Below are 14,804 nucleotides of genomic sequence, written 5' to 3'. Positions count from 1 at the left end.
CCCAGTTAATGGTGATGTGTAAAAGTAGCCATAGGAAGCTAGACTACTAGACTTGTATTACAAGGACTCTTCTGAACTCATCAATGGTTATATATAATGGATCAAAATACATTACTATTATTAAATAAATGCTGATAAGAAAATGGAGGAAAATAAAACAGGCCTGGTGGTACACTCCTGTAATCCCAGCATTTAGGAGGAAGTTCAGAAGGGGTACAAAGGAAGGCAGGTGTCTGTGGCACCATGTTGCAATTAGGGAACCTAAACAATTATAATCAATTGCTTCTAACATCACAAGAAAGGGAAGCAAATAAAAACAGGTACAGGTAGGGGCCAGGGAGATGGCTCAGTGGGATAAGCGCTTCCCTGGCAAGCGCAAGGGCCTGAATTCAATCCCCGGTTCCGCCAAAAAAAAAAAAAAAAACAAACAGGTACAGGATAAGCATGGAAGCTCAAATCTCAGCTGGGTAGTGAGCGACTCATGAAGAGAGCACCACGGCCTCTGGTGGGTGATGGCATCACTTTAGGCAGGAATCTGTACTTCAGTCACACAACTGAAATGTCTTAGATTGCTTATATGATGCTGGTAATTTGCAGGGCTTGGAGTCAGGGGAGTTGTAGAGCAAAGAGACGTCTGCAGGTGGAGCATTATTGAGTAGGATGATAGGGACTTGCCGGTCTGTGTTAAAAATTTTCCACAGTGAAGTTTTTTTTCTGATATTTTGTTATGAATATTTCCAAACACAGAGACAATTTGAAAAGAATTGTAGGGTGAACACTTGAATATTTACTATCTAGCTTCTATAGTAAACATTATTTGCTACATTTATTTTATTATTTATCTATTTACCTAGTAAAAAGGTTATAAAAATCTTCTTTATTTTAAATGAAAGATAAAATGTCTTTGACATTGTTCTGATGCTAATTGCTTTGTACAAAGTTTTGCTTTTGAGATAACAAAAATTCCAGTCTGACTCCGCTGTCGAAGTTATTTTTCTACTTTCAATTACCAAAGGAGTATATACTGGTGAGAGCTCCAGTATATACACCGGGCTCCCCGTGCCTGGGGCAGAGTGGGCAGCTATGTGAGTACAGGTGTGGCTAGGTGACCTGGAGCTTGTGACCTGGTGACCCTCCTCCTCCTCCCACCCCACAGGGGTCATGGTTGAGTTAAATTGTGAAGACAGTGACATGTAACTTACCATGCTTCCAACTGCTATCATCACCAAAAAACTGCAGTACTGTTCTCACAAAGTCCTTGGCATTAAAACAAATAACAGGACATTTACACTTCAGTGTTTGAAATAGCACTTTCCTAAAAGACAGAAAGAAATTAACTGATTTGGACATTAATTCAGAACTTTTGACCTTGGAAAAATATTACTAAAACTCTCCTAAAAGCTACTGCTATTACTATTTAGTATATACATGCCTTGAGTGTTGAATTCTGGGAGGAAGCATTATTTCTTATCTGCATTTTGTAGAGAATGGAGAAGAGACACAGAGCTTAGTCATATCCCAGGGGTTGCAAAGTGAGGTCTGAATTGCTGCACCAATCAAACATACTCTAGACTCCAGACGCTGGCCCGAGGCAGAACCCGAACAGCAATCCTGGGCCCTCCAGCATTCTGCCCTGCTGTCATGCTGAATCCTTCCCTCCCCCACTGACCTGTGCCATTTCCTCTCCGGCTCTTGGGCCACTTGCTCATTCTTGACTATGGTCTTCCTCCCACAACTCTGCAAACTGCTCAAGTACTGTCCCCAAAGAGAGCAGGCCTCCTTATGCCTGCTGTACTCCGGCCACGTAATGAGCAAGAAGGATCCACATTTGCTGGACGGTATCCTAGGAGCTCCCTGCATAGGGGGCTTATAAGAGTTCACACTTATTGAATGTTTATTATTGCCAGTACCTTGCTAATACCTCCCAAGGGTTGTGCACTACAACTCCATCCCGATCCTACGCATTCTGGGGACCTAAGCTTTCCAGAGGTTACATCCAATGAGTGCCAACACAGGCCTCTGGGACCAGAGCTGAAAATAAGCCACCAAGGTATAAATTCTCTCAGGAAGTGCTTATACATTAATGAGGTTCTTTAGATGAGGCAGAGAAAAGAACAAACCAGGAGTTAAATGAGCTCCACATATGAAGTAAATGTACAGTAGGCCTTCACTGTTTCACACCAGAAAGAGATTTTCAAGTTTTTCCCAAGTTATGTGACTTCCCTTTGTTTTTGTTTTTGTTTTTAAACAGGAAGCCCAGGAAGCAGGGAGAGCAAAAAACGTCAGGAGCTCAGCCTCTGGTCTTGACTTAGACAGATCACAAAGAGCAGCATAGGTGGCAGAGAGGAAAAAAGGATAGGGCCACCGGGAGAAGAAGGGTGCCTGAAGCCCTGAGGCCCTGGAAGAGGCGGCTAATAGCCACAGGGACTTCCTGTGGGGAGTACAGCTAGATAAGACAGAAAAGCTACAACAGAAAGACTTTTTGAGCCAACTGTGTAAGCCAGTTATGTCACATTTATAAAACACAAAGCCAACTACAATATTTTTAAAAGGTACACAAGGGTTGGGCATATAGCTCAGTGGTGTGCTCAGCAGGTGCAACCTCCAGCACTGTAAAATATAAAAACAAAAAAGCTAAATTTGAGCCTAAAAACAAAAAACTTGCATTAAAAATCACAAGACTGATACACAGCTTTAAGTGTATCAGCTTTCTTCCAGCTTAGCTTCCTCATTAAAAACAGAATTAGTAAGACCAAATATATGGAGGTGATACAAAAATGAGAGATATTTTGTATAAAAGGAACTTGCACATATAGTTAATAAATATTAAGCATGTTTTTGCAAAAAATTGTGTATTAACTAAATATATCTTATATAAATTCATTTTGAATCCCAAAGACACTATTACAGAATTAGGATGATATTTGAGGCAATGTCTTCATATAATTATCCTATAATTTTATATAAAAATGAAGCTTCAACATTCACTCAATAAAAAACCAATAAATGTTAAGTACCTGTTATGTGGCACCATTCTTAGATATGGGTATACAAAAGTAAATGAAACATAAATCTGCCAAGGGACTTAGGAGTAGACACACAGAAAACAGTAAGTAAGTTGACATGTATAATGGTGCTGGTGGTAGGTGTTATAGAGAAGAATGAGCAAGGGGATGTGTGTGGTATGAGGTGGGTACTATTCTATCCAGGTAGTTACAAAAAGCCTGGCCAACAAGTAACATGAGGAAGACATGTAGGATGAGAAGAATAAAAAGCCTAAGTGATGAAGGACAGCTCATTACAGAAAAGTCTAGCTAATAAATGTGGAAGAAATAACCAAGAAAACAAGCTGGCTCAGGTCGTTAGAACCACATTTCATTGTACAGTAAATAAGGAGGAAAGGAAAGCAAGTTACAGAACCCCACAACAAGGTAAACAGATCAAGGACACGGATCTTCTGCAAGAGGGTTTATATTAGAAGCAGAGATAATGCCCACCAAACGTTATTTGTGGGGCTTGTTGGGCTCCTGATCCCAATACTGTCCAAAGACATCTTTGAGACAATCAGATGACTTTTTAATTTGGACTGAACATTACATTTAAGTTTGAAAATAGTGTTATGGCTATATATAAAAAAGTCCATGTTTCTTAAAGCTGTTCTTTATGTGAAAGTGAATGGCAAGTCTGGGTTTCCTTTAGATACAGCCCACTTGGTCAACCCTAAAAAACAATAGATGAAGGAAATACACAAAAGTCTGGTGATGTTGGTTGAGGGGAGTGCAGTATTATGCTCTACCTTTGTTTTTTTCCATAATACACCCTTTGTCTAGACAAAAACCTAGAGTTGAGGCAGTAAGTCAAGTGACTATCAGCAAGATGCTACAGAAAGGGAGGCTGTGTGTGCTGAGGCAGGGAAGCTCAGCAGAAGGAGCCCACAGGCAGTTCGTCAGTGGCAGGAATTCCCACTTTGCCTCAGGGGGTCTTGAGGGGAAGTGACATGACTCAACTGATGTTTTCCCATGTCCCTCTGACAGTGGGGTTGAAGAGGCAAGTGGTACAGGTGTCTAGGCTGGAAGCTGCTACCACAGCTGGTCCAGGTAGTGGCCTTCCCTGTGGCAGTGATGAGCAAGTGAGAGTAGGCCGGTGTCCAATTACTTCTTGAAGTGGAGCCAATAGGGGTCATTAAGAACTTGGATACGGTTCATGGAAAAACCAAAGCCAAAAATAGTACCAAGCCTTCTGGCCTGAGATCACAAGGGGCTGATGCTGATACGGACCCTCAGCCAGGCTGTGGGGGAGTAGCAGGAAGAAGGGTGCAGGACACATGAGTGAAAGGACCCAAGATGCTCAGGTGGAGAACATGTGTAGAATATATAAATCTGGAGCTCAGGCAAAGCCTGAGACTCTAGTCTCACTAAAATACTCCAAAAAACAGATCTGACTAATCATTCTTTAAAAAGAAAATTACAGGGCCAGCCAAATAGCTCAGCAGATTAAAGCATCTGCAAGCAGGCGCAGGGGCTGGGGTTTGATCCTCTGGCCTGCCATGCTGGACCTGCCCCTGGGGCACGCTGAGGTGGCACTTGAGACTGGACGAGGTGGCACATGCCTGTAATCCCAGCTCTCGGGAGGCTGTAAATAGGCAGATCACTATGAGTCCGATCTATGTAGTGAGACCCTGAACACCCTGTAGACCCTTCCCTAAAACACACACACAAAAGAAAATTATACACAAAGTTAAGAATTTCTTGTGAACAGAGTAGTAGATTTGTCAACATTGTCCTCTTCTTCCCAAAAGTTACCTAAAAATCACCCAGAGCCCAATAAGGGGAGTGATTTAGTTGGGGTTTTTTTTGGTGGGGGGGCACTCAGGATGCCTTCAGGGAAGGTCTGGTTTGGCTTGAGGATGAGGGGATCAAACCACAACATCCTGAGCCTCACTGCTTTGTTTCAGCAGGCACTTAAACACCTGAGCTAATGGGCAGGCCTCCAGGGGACTGATTTAGTAATCATACGCCCTTGAACAGCCCTACCTGTGACTGCATGAAGCTTTAGGGAGACACCTAAATACAAGCCACAATAGGGTCAAACTACATCCACCCTGTACTTTCACAGACACAGAGGTCTGAAGCTGGTTCTACTTGGTGGATGAGAGGACAGCTGACTATTTGCAACTGGCACATTTGAGGAAATGGCACATTTCCTCACGCTGCAATGGAGAAAGGAAGAGGGCTGGGAAATCATCTGGACCCTGGTGGTCATGGTTGGATTTTAGACTTGGGGAGGAGGCTTTACTCCCCAAATTCTCATTGTGAAGTGTTTAAAACCCTGAGGAGACTCCCACATAACTGACAGGCCTCATTCCATAAGCTCTGTGGGGAGGACTGTGGGAGGCATAATAACTCCAGGCCTCCAAACCTATTGCAAGTGGGTTTCTGGGTTCCTCCTCACCTACCTCTGATGAGCTAGGTTCCTAATTCTTACCCCGCCTATTTTCCATAAGTCTCCTGCTATGCCCAGGAGGTGGGACTTCCTGTCATAGCCAGGTTGCCTAGTTACTTGCGCCTTTTACCTGCCGTCCTCATTTCCCTATGCCTCCACTATATATACCCAGCACCTCCCCTAAATAAACCAGACTTGATCAGAATCCTGTCTTGTCTCCATTCTCGCATCTCCTGTCCTTTGTCCCCTCTTCAATTCCCCGCTCCTCCCCCAGGTGACCTTTGTTGACTGACCCACTGGTTCAGGACAAGTGGCGCCCAACGTGGGGCACCTGGTATGGAGGATACAGCGTCGGAACCGTCTGAGAGAGCCAGCAAGAGAGAAAGACAAAAGAGAAAGTAAAAGAGGCCCGTGCTGCAGTTGCCTGCTGCAACCTCTGAACCTCGGTAAGCGGATGACACCCCCTTTCCCTTCCTTTTGGCAATGGGACAGGCATTAAGTGAACATGGGATATTTGTAGAAAGTTTGAGCAAAGCATTAAGGCGCGAGGAGTAAAGGTTAAAATTAAGGATTTGTGTCAATATTTTGACTATATTAAACAAGTTTGCCCATGGTTCCCTATTGAAGGAACTATTGATCAGAGGTGATAGAAAAGGGTTGGTGATGCCCTTAAGGATTATTATGAGACTTCTGGACCTAAAAAGGTCCCAGTGATACAGGGAAGTAAAACTCCTGACCTGATCTAAATGAGTTCGTGTTCTCTAAAACTGAAAAATAAATTTTAGAAACAAACGGAGGTTGAGAGTAGAATATTTTATTGAAAAAGAAAGCTTCTGTCTCAGAGAGGACAGAAGGGGGACCCGAGCGGGTTGCCCAGGAAGCTGTCTCTTTCAGTTTATTTTTATAGAGCAAAACCATGCGGGGTTAAGGTAGAGAAAAAGGGGTCTCACTTAGGTGGATGTGGAGTGGGACAAAACTATGATCAACTAATGAGACTGCAAGCACCATTGCTCAGATAAAGTTGATTACACCCAGGGCCAAATGGGAAAGTGAGTCTCAGAGTAAGCGGGCATGAATATGGGACAGGGTCTCTTTTTGTTGGGGGTTGGGCTGGTGACTCACTTGGGCCTTTTTAGGTGATCGATACCTATTTAGAATATCAATTCTAGGTGCTACTCTTTTAGCATTTGTTTGGCCTTTAGGTCTTTTAGGTCTGGCTCACCGCAGGAGCATCCGTCCTTCCCACAGTTGCAAGATAACTTGTCTTTTGTGCTGTCTCCTTCAAGGGCCTTGCCCTGTCTGACTGTCTATTAATATTTCTATTTAATTTGGCTACCTATAACACCAGTTATGGCCTTTTCCTACTGGAATTTAATTGATGAAATCTTATCCCAGAGACACTGTGACCCGGTTGTTGCTAATGTGATTAAAAAAGGGTGAAAATATACTATAAGGACAAAAAGGTAAAACTCATCTTAAAGGACAAAGAACCCCCTAAGGGTGTGTGCCCTCCTGAAGAGAACAAAATCTTAAAATCCAAACCAGGAAGCCAGATTTATGTTGAAAATAAAGAGCAAGGGGCCCAGCAGGAGGATTTAAAATGTTGTGAGCTTGGCCAAAAAGAAAGCGCCAAGAAAGCTGTAGACTGCAAAGATGGAGCTGAGAGGATCTCCACTGCCGGGAAGGAACCTGAGAATGGAAGGGATAGCCTAAGGGCATCACAGGAGGAGACAGGTCTCTACCCTTTACAGCCTCAGAACTCAAAGGTCAGGGACTTTGCCTTGAGGGGAAAGCCACAAGACCCCCTGTTCCAGAATGGCAGCAGCAGTTGCCCAATACGGAACCATGGCTCCATACACCACAGCCATTTTAGAAACTGTGGCTGACAATTAGCTTACTCCTGAGGACTGGTAGGCATTAGCCAGAGCCACCCTCTCTGGAGGGGTTATCTCCTATGGAATTTTTCCTGTATACAAGGAAGTTTCCACAATGACACCTTCACTGTTGATGTGGGATTTGTTACCTTCACCAGCTGCAATCAAATACTTAACTACAGTAGCCCTATTTGCCAAAAAAAGGGACCTGTGTTTGTATGTGGGGGAAGTTTAGCCTTCACATATTTACCTACCAACTGGACAGGACTGTGTGTCATGGCAATTGTATTGCCTGATATAGATGTCATATCTGGAGAAGAGCCCATGCCCATTCCTAGCTTTGACTATGTCATGGGCCACACTAAAAGGGCAGTTCAGCTTATCCCTTTGTTGGTAGGACTGGGAATTACAGAAGCCCTGGGGACAGGCACAGCAGGATTGGGAGTAGCAATACATTCTTACACTAAATTATCTAATCAGCTGATTGATGATGTTCAAACACTGTCTGGTACTATCCAAGATATCCAAGACCAGATAGATTCATTAGCAGAAATAGTCTTGCAAAATAGGAGGGGCGGGGCTGGAGAGATGGCTCAGTGGTCTAAAGCACCTACTTGGAACAAGTTTGGCCAAGCACAGGGACCACGGTTCGATCCCCCAGCGCCACATGCCAGCCAGCCCTGCCCCCTGGTGGGCTGAGCTGGCCACACACACACACAATAAATAAATGTAATAAATAAAAATAAATAAATAATTTAAAAAAAAAATAGGAGGGGCTTAGACCTTCTAACAGCAGAGCAGGGAGGGATCTGCTTGGCTTTACAGGAACGATGCTGCTTCTACGCAAACAAGTCCGGTATTGTTCGAGATAAAATAAAGAGACTTCAAGAAGATCTTATTAAGAGGAAAAGAGAGCTATTTAAAAATTCTTTCTGGAGTGCATAAAATGGAGTACTACCCTACCTTCTCCCCCTACTGGGACCCTTGATTGGACTATTAATACTTTTATCAATAGGACCCTGTCTTTTCAATAGGCTGATGACTTTCATTAAAAAACAATTGGATGCTATTAAAATACAACCCATACAGGTTCATTATCACAGGCTTGAGATGGCTAAAAGAAAAAACTGTGCTGGAATACAACCAGCTTATGATGATGATGGTCTTAGTTCTCCCACCCTGAGATGGTCAGGCTAGCCAGAAACAGATAATGAGGGACATACACGAGACACCACTCACCACCTAAGACAAAAACGGGACCTTTTGCCGTCCTGGTCTCCTATGACGGGTAAGGTTTGAGTCGGGTCCATGTAGAGGACACCTCGACCTAAGACAGGCACTACCCCCTCAAGGAAATCAGCCGTCTAAGAAGCCATATTTTATATACATATATAAAAGTAAAGGGGGAATTGTGGGAGGCACAATAACTCCAGGCCTCCAATCCTATTGCAAGTGGGTTTCCAGGTTCCTCCTCACCTACTTCTGATGAGCTAGGTTCCTAGTTCTTACCCCGCCTATTTCCCATAAGTCTCCTGCTATGCCCAGGAGGTGGGACTTCCTGTCATAGCCCGGTTGCCTAGTTATTCGCACCTTTTTACCCTCCAACGTCATTTCCCTATGCCTCCACTATATATACCCAGCACCTCCCCTAAATAAACCAGACTTGATCAGAATCCTGTCTTGGCTCCATTTCTTGCATCTCTTGTCCTTTGTCCCCTCTTCAATTCCCCGCTCCTCCCCCAGGTGACCTTTGTTGACTGACCCGCTGGTTCGGGACAGAGGAGGTAGCTTTATAGAGGTTTCTGTCATGTAGATTCGTTTCACTTCCATTTGTCCTTACAAAATTTCTGAAGTCCAAATATTTATAACTGGAGCTTAGAAAACTAGGTTAGGATGAAGCAGGATGTAAGGAGTATTGAAGGTAATTAGTTAAGGTTTCTTACCTGGCAAATAACTTGTGTACCTCTTGCTCTTGGTCCCAGAGACTGGAATGCTCTATGTGTATGTAGAGGCACCAATCCTCTCGCCTGGAGCCACCTGCCAGGCCACCACTAAAGGTCAGGCTCTCCAGAAGGCTATCACCTGCCTCCACATGGCTCTTCAATAAGATCACAACTCCCTTAACACAGGAAGTCAGGGTCTGTGAATATATAATGAAGTTCCAAAATTAAACATGGACAAAATATCTATTCAAGCAAGATATGTCATTTTATAATTAGGTTGGGAGAGAAAACATCTAAAGTTACAGTTGTAAGGGCCAGCAACATAGCTCAGTGGACTAAGCACCTGCTTAGACAGGTGCAGGGACCAGGGTTCAATCCCTGGCCTGCCATGCCAGCCCTGCCCCTAGGACACGCTGAGACAGTGACTGAGACTGGGTGTGGTGGCACGCGCCTATAATCTCAGTGCTTGGGAAGCTGAAAGCAGGAGGCGCACTACCAGTCTGATCTGTGTAGTGAGACCCTGTAGTCCCTGTACTAAACTATATTTTAAAAAATACATAAAAATAAAATGGAAAGTTACAGTTGTAAAGGAATAGTCAAAAGGCCAAAAACTAAATCATGATTTTACTCTCCAAATTTGGTCTTTATTATTCCACATCATCATGAAAGTCTTAGACAGTACAATATGACAGAAAAAAGAAATAATAGGAATGTACCACAAAGAGGAAGAATTACACTGTCCCTATTTATAAGTAACATGAATGACTATGTGGGAAACATTAATCATTTTTTAAAATTCTGGAACTAAAATGTGACTGCAGGGCTGGTGAGATGGCTCAGTGGTCTAAAGCACCTACTTAGAACAAGCTTGTGGGGCTGGAGAGATGGCTCGGTGGTCTAAAGCACCTACTTAGAACAAGCTTAGCAAAGCATCAGGGACCGCGGTTCAATCCCCCAGCACCACATGCCAGCCAGCCCCGCCCCCTGGTGGGCTGAGCTGGCCACACACACACACACACACACACACACACACAAATAAATAAAATTCAAAAAATAAAATAAAATGTGACTGCAGTAAAGTTTCAGGATATAAGATAAAAATATGAAAATATGAAAATCAAATATATTTCTACATACTGGCAAAAAATATGTGAAGTGAAAATTTTTAATTGTCATTCATCATAACTCAAAAAAATGAAAAAAAATCAAGAAAACATGTATAGAATTTGTATGCTAAAGACCAAAAAATATCAATGAAAGAAATCAGGGATCTAAATAACGAAGACAATACTCTGGTTTCTCTTCAGAACGTATAAATCTTTCGCCTTTTACTAAATAATGAAGACATATATTCAAAGATGGGAAAATTCAACTTAATAAATCCTCTTCTAATTAACCAGGAAGATCAATAAATCTTAGGTACAAGAAACATGAAGAAAACTACCCCAGAAAACTACATGATAATAAAATTGCTTAAGCTTATCTGGGCATAGTAGTCCACATCTGTAATCCTAGCACTCTGGAGGTTGAGGCAGGAGGATTTTGAGTTCAAGTCTAGGATACATAGAAAGTTCAAGACTTTTCTCAAAAACAAATAAACCAAAACTGCTTAAGCCAGTGATAAAGAAAAACACCTTAATATCGAAAATAAGGATGACAGCAGATTACTTGTGGAAATAAAGCAAGTTAGAAGACAGTGGAGTAACATGTTAAAACTGCAAAAAGAAAAAGAAAACAACATTCGTTAGCCAGCAAAGTGTCTTTCAGAATGAAAAATCTGGGCATGGTGATATGTATCTGTAGTCTTGGATATTCAGGAGGCTGAGGCAAAATTGCTTGATCTCAAGAGCTTTAGACCAGCTTAGACAACACAGAGAGATAAGAAGGAAGGAAGAAAGGAAAGAAGGAAGGACAGACTTACATATCATACTTAAAATTACAATATACTGCTAAAAGATTAAGATTTTAAGTAAATAAATAGATACCTCATGTTTACCATCAGAAAACTCACTATGCTTAAGATGGCAAGACTCTATAAAAATTAATCTATAGTTACAACACAATTTGAATCAAAATTCCACCTGGTTGTTTGCAGAAATTGGCACACTAATCCTAATATCTACATGGAAGTACCAAAGAACAGTAATACCCAAAGCAATCTTGAAAATTATGTACTAAGAGGATTCATGCTTCTTGAGGTCAAAACTTAACTACAAAGCTTCAGTAATTAAGAAACATGATGCCAGCATAGGATAGATATAAAGATTAAGGGGAAAATCAATATCTAGAAATAAACCCTTAGATTTATAGTCAATTAATTTTTTAATAAAAGTACTAAGAAAATTCAATAGAGAAAAGAAGAGCCCTTTTAACAAATAATACTGGGGCAACTGGATGGTCACATGCAAGGGTGAGTTTCTCTTTTCTTATGAATTTTGGACAGGGTCTACAGGGTACACAGAGTCTCACAACACAGATCAGACTCAGAGTGATCCGTCTGTTTTCAGCCTCTCAAGCATGGGGATCACAGGCGCATGCCACCATGCCCAGTCTCAGTCAACATCTCAGCATGCTCCGGGGACAGGGCTGGCACGGCATGTGCTGGGATCCAACCCCAGCTACTGAGTTCGGCCTAAGCAGGCACTTTCGTCCTCTGAGCTGTCTGGCTGGCCCACAAGGGTGAGTTTCTGCCCTGATCTCAGGTCTGTACAAAATGTAATTTAAGGTGGATCATCCATCTAAGTGAAAGAGCTAAAACTATAGAAAAATTTAGAAAAAAAATCCAAGAGTTAGAAATGATGGTGCACACCTAGAATCCTGGCACTTTGGAAGACTGATGCAGGAGGATCACAAGCCTGGAAGCACAGCCTGAGAAACTTAGCAACTTAGTGAGACCCGGTCTCAAAATAAAAAAGAATATAAAAGGGCTGGGGATGCAGCTCAGTGCAAAAGACCTAGGTTAAAACCCCACTACTATAAAAACAAAAAAGGAGTAAATCTTCATGTCTTTGAATAGACAAAACATTCTTGGATATAACAAAAGAATAGGTAATAAAAAATTTTAAAACTAGAGTTCATTGGATTTAAATTTTTTTTCTCAAAAAACACTATTAGTTTTTTTAAAAAATGACATAGATTTGGTTAACTACAAATCATATATTTTATGAAGGACTTGAATCAGAATATATAAAGAACTCTTTTAGGTCCAAAATAAAACACAAATAAGCCAATTTTAAATGGGCAAAGGGAAGGAGAATGAGGGGGGCAAAGGGGAGTGAAAGGGAAAAAAATGAAATAAAAAGGATAAAATGGAAATAAAGCTTTAGAACAAGGAGGGGAAGAGGGGTTGAAGAGAGGGGAACTGAATGGGAAAAAAGGAAGAACTAAGATATATCAGGTACAGGTACAAATTCCCTATGACAAATGTGATCATTATGTATATATAAACTGTACCAATAAACTTAATTATAAAAAAACCTGAATTTTACCAAAGATGATAGATAAATAGCTAATAAGCACACAAAAAGATGTGCAATGTCATAGCTGTTAGATTAATGTAATTTAAAAGCACAGTTATAAAATAAAATAAAAAAGGGCTGGTGAGATAGCTTGCTTTGGCAAGTGCAGGGACCAGGATTCGATGCCTGGTCCCACATGATGTGCTGGCCCTGCCCCTGTGGCATGCTGAGCCTACAAACAAGTCCAGGTGTGGTAGTGCACGCCTATAATCCCAGTGCTGGGGAGGCTGAAAACAAGAGGATCATTACAAGTCTGAGTTGTATAGTGAGATCCTGTACAAATACATTAAAAATAATAAATAAATAAATAAATAAATAAAATAAAAGCACAATGAAATATCACTTTATGTAAATGGATAAAATTTAAAAAATGCAATGTTGTGGAGAATTTGAAGCCCTGCTACATTATTGGTGGAATGAATATAAATGGGCGCATCCCCTCTAGAATCCAGTCTGGCAGTTACCTAAAAATCTGAATAGAACCATACATCATCACTGACTCATCACTGAGAAGAGGAAAAGGCCTTAAAACTTATTCTAGGCTGTGATGTGGCTCAGTGGTAGAGCTCTTGCCTTGCATGCACAAGGCCCTGGGCTCAATCCCCAGCATCAAAACCAAAACAAAACAAAACCCTCCCACTTATTCTGGTTCTCCTATCAAAAAAAGACAAAGAGGCTTCTTTTATGGGTCCCAAACAGCAAAATCCACTACTATTTACTAACCTGGTCAGCACTTAACTGGGTGGAGCCGTCCTTATACATGAGGGTCACTATCAGGGCTGCTGCCTGCTTGAGCGCTCCTGTCAGCTGGTGTTTTGCCAAATCATCCAGATATCTAATGTCGCAAAAGTGTCCTGAGTCCCCAGAGGTTAGGCAGGCTTCAGCCTCGTTGGCCTCCTCTTCCAGTGTCATGAGTTTACTTGTTTTCTCTGATGAATTACCACATGTAACATGTTTTCTTTTAAGTTTGATGTTTTCTTTATTTTCCTTGTTTATATTTTCCTGTAGGCAATGCTTTCTCTTATTCTCTGCTTTCTGTGGGACAGAAGCTTCTTGATTATACTGTGGAATGAAACAGCTGGAAAGAGCCAAAGAGCTGATGTTCTTCTGCTTTTGGCGAGCAGCCAGCTGCCCTATGAGCCCGGCCCTGGAGGACTGAGGGGAGAGCTTGATGGACCCTCTTGATGCATGGCTTATTAAAGATTTGGGATTCTGCAGAAAAGTGAAAACAATTTCCTTGAAATACGGATTCATAGACCAACCTCTGAAACAAACTAATTTCTGATGAAATTTTACAGGAGAATGTGAAGACACAAGCTTCACATTATTTATGGCCTTACTCCCCCTGCTACCACCACCACCTTTTGTAACTAGGGAAGGAAGCTAGGGCCTTGCACATACCATGCAAGTACTGTACCAATCTAGACCAGTGTTATGACCATACTTCCTAGTAAAACCATAGTGTCTTTTTTTTTTTTTTTTTTTTTTTTGACAGTTTAGGGGATCCAACTTGAGACCTTGTGCTTGCCATGAAGGCTTAAGCCGCTGAGCGATGTGCCCAGCCCCCATAGTGTCTTTTTTTTCTCCCCAACTATTATTTTATTTATATTACTATGCTTAAGTTCATGGAAAAAGACAACCAAGCAGTTCTTCACCATTTCAGAAAGCTTCCAATTGACACCAATTACGTGGTGTCCAATAACTAGGAAAGGTGGTATCTTTGGGTCAAGACTGACAAGGAAGAATGGGCTCTGGGGCTACGGTTCATCTCCAACAAGAATATAGCACGCTGGCCAGCACAAGCTGTGCTACCACTGAGCCTTTAGCACCGGGCACAGATTCGTATCTCTTCTCTGAAGCTAGCAAATTAAGTGAAATAACTGAGTTTTTTTAAAAAAATGTTTTAAAATGAAGCTCAAATTAAGTTTAAAAACTATGCTCTTGACATATTCTCCATTCATAATTTACATAAAACACACTTTTTTTTTCCTCATTAAACTTTGTTTTAATAGGTCTCAAAATTCTGT

The 14,804-nt window shown here is 41.7% G+C and overlaps 1 protein-coding gene across 3 annotated transcripts in view; it reads right to left on the bottom strand.

Moving 5' to 3' along the window:
* Poln (DNA polymerase nu) overlaps positions 1–14,804 on the bottom strand; it is a 157,313-nt gene that overhangs the window by 99,240 nt on the left and 43,269 nt on the right. For 2 of the 3 annotated variants that reach the window (XM_004624614.2, XM_023700123.1), the window contains exons 4-6: positions 13,501–13,989; positions 9,260–9,456; positions 1,203–1,315 (exon numbers count right to left, since the gene is read on the bottom strand). In XM_004624614.2, coding sequence (XP_004624671.1) covers positions 1,203–1,315; positions 9,260–9,456; positions 13,501–13,989 — 799 coding nt within the window. The remainder of the gene's footprint in view (positions 1–1,202; positions 1,316–9,259; positions 9,457–13,500; positions 13,990–14,804) is intronic. The other variant, XM_023700129.1, reaches the window with a different exon arrangement.

This window comes from Octodon degus, unplaced genomic scaffold, assembly GCF_000260255.1.
Source record: "Octodon degus isolate 3935 unplaced genomic scaffold, OctDeg1.0 scaffold00006, whole genome shotgun sequence".
Classification (NCBI taxonomy): domain Eukaryota; kingdom Metazoa; phylum Chordata; class Mammalia; order Rodentia; family Octodontidae; genus Octodon; species Octodon degus.
Note: the sequence above shows the minus strand (reverse complement) of the source record. Positions and strands in the feature narration are given on the sequence as shown.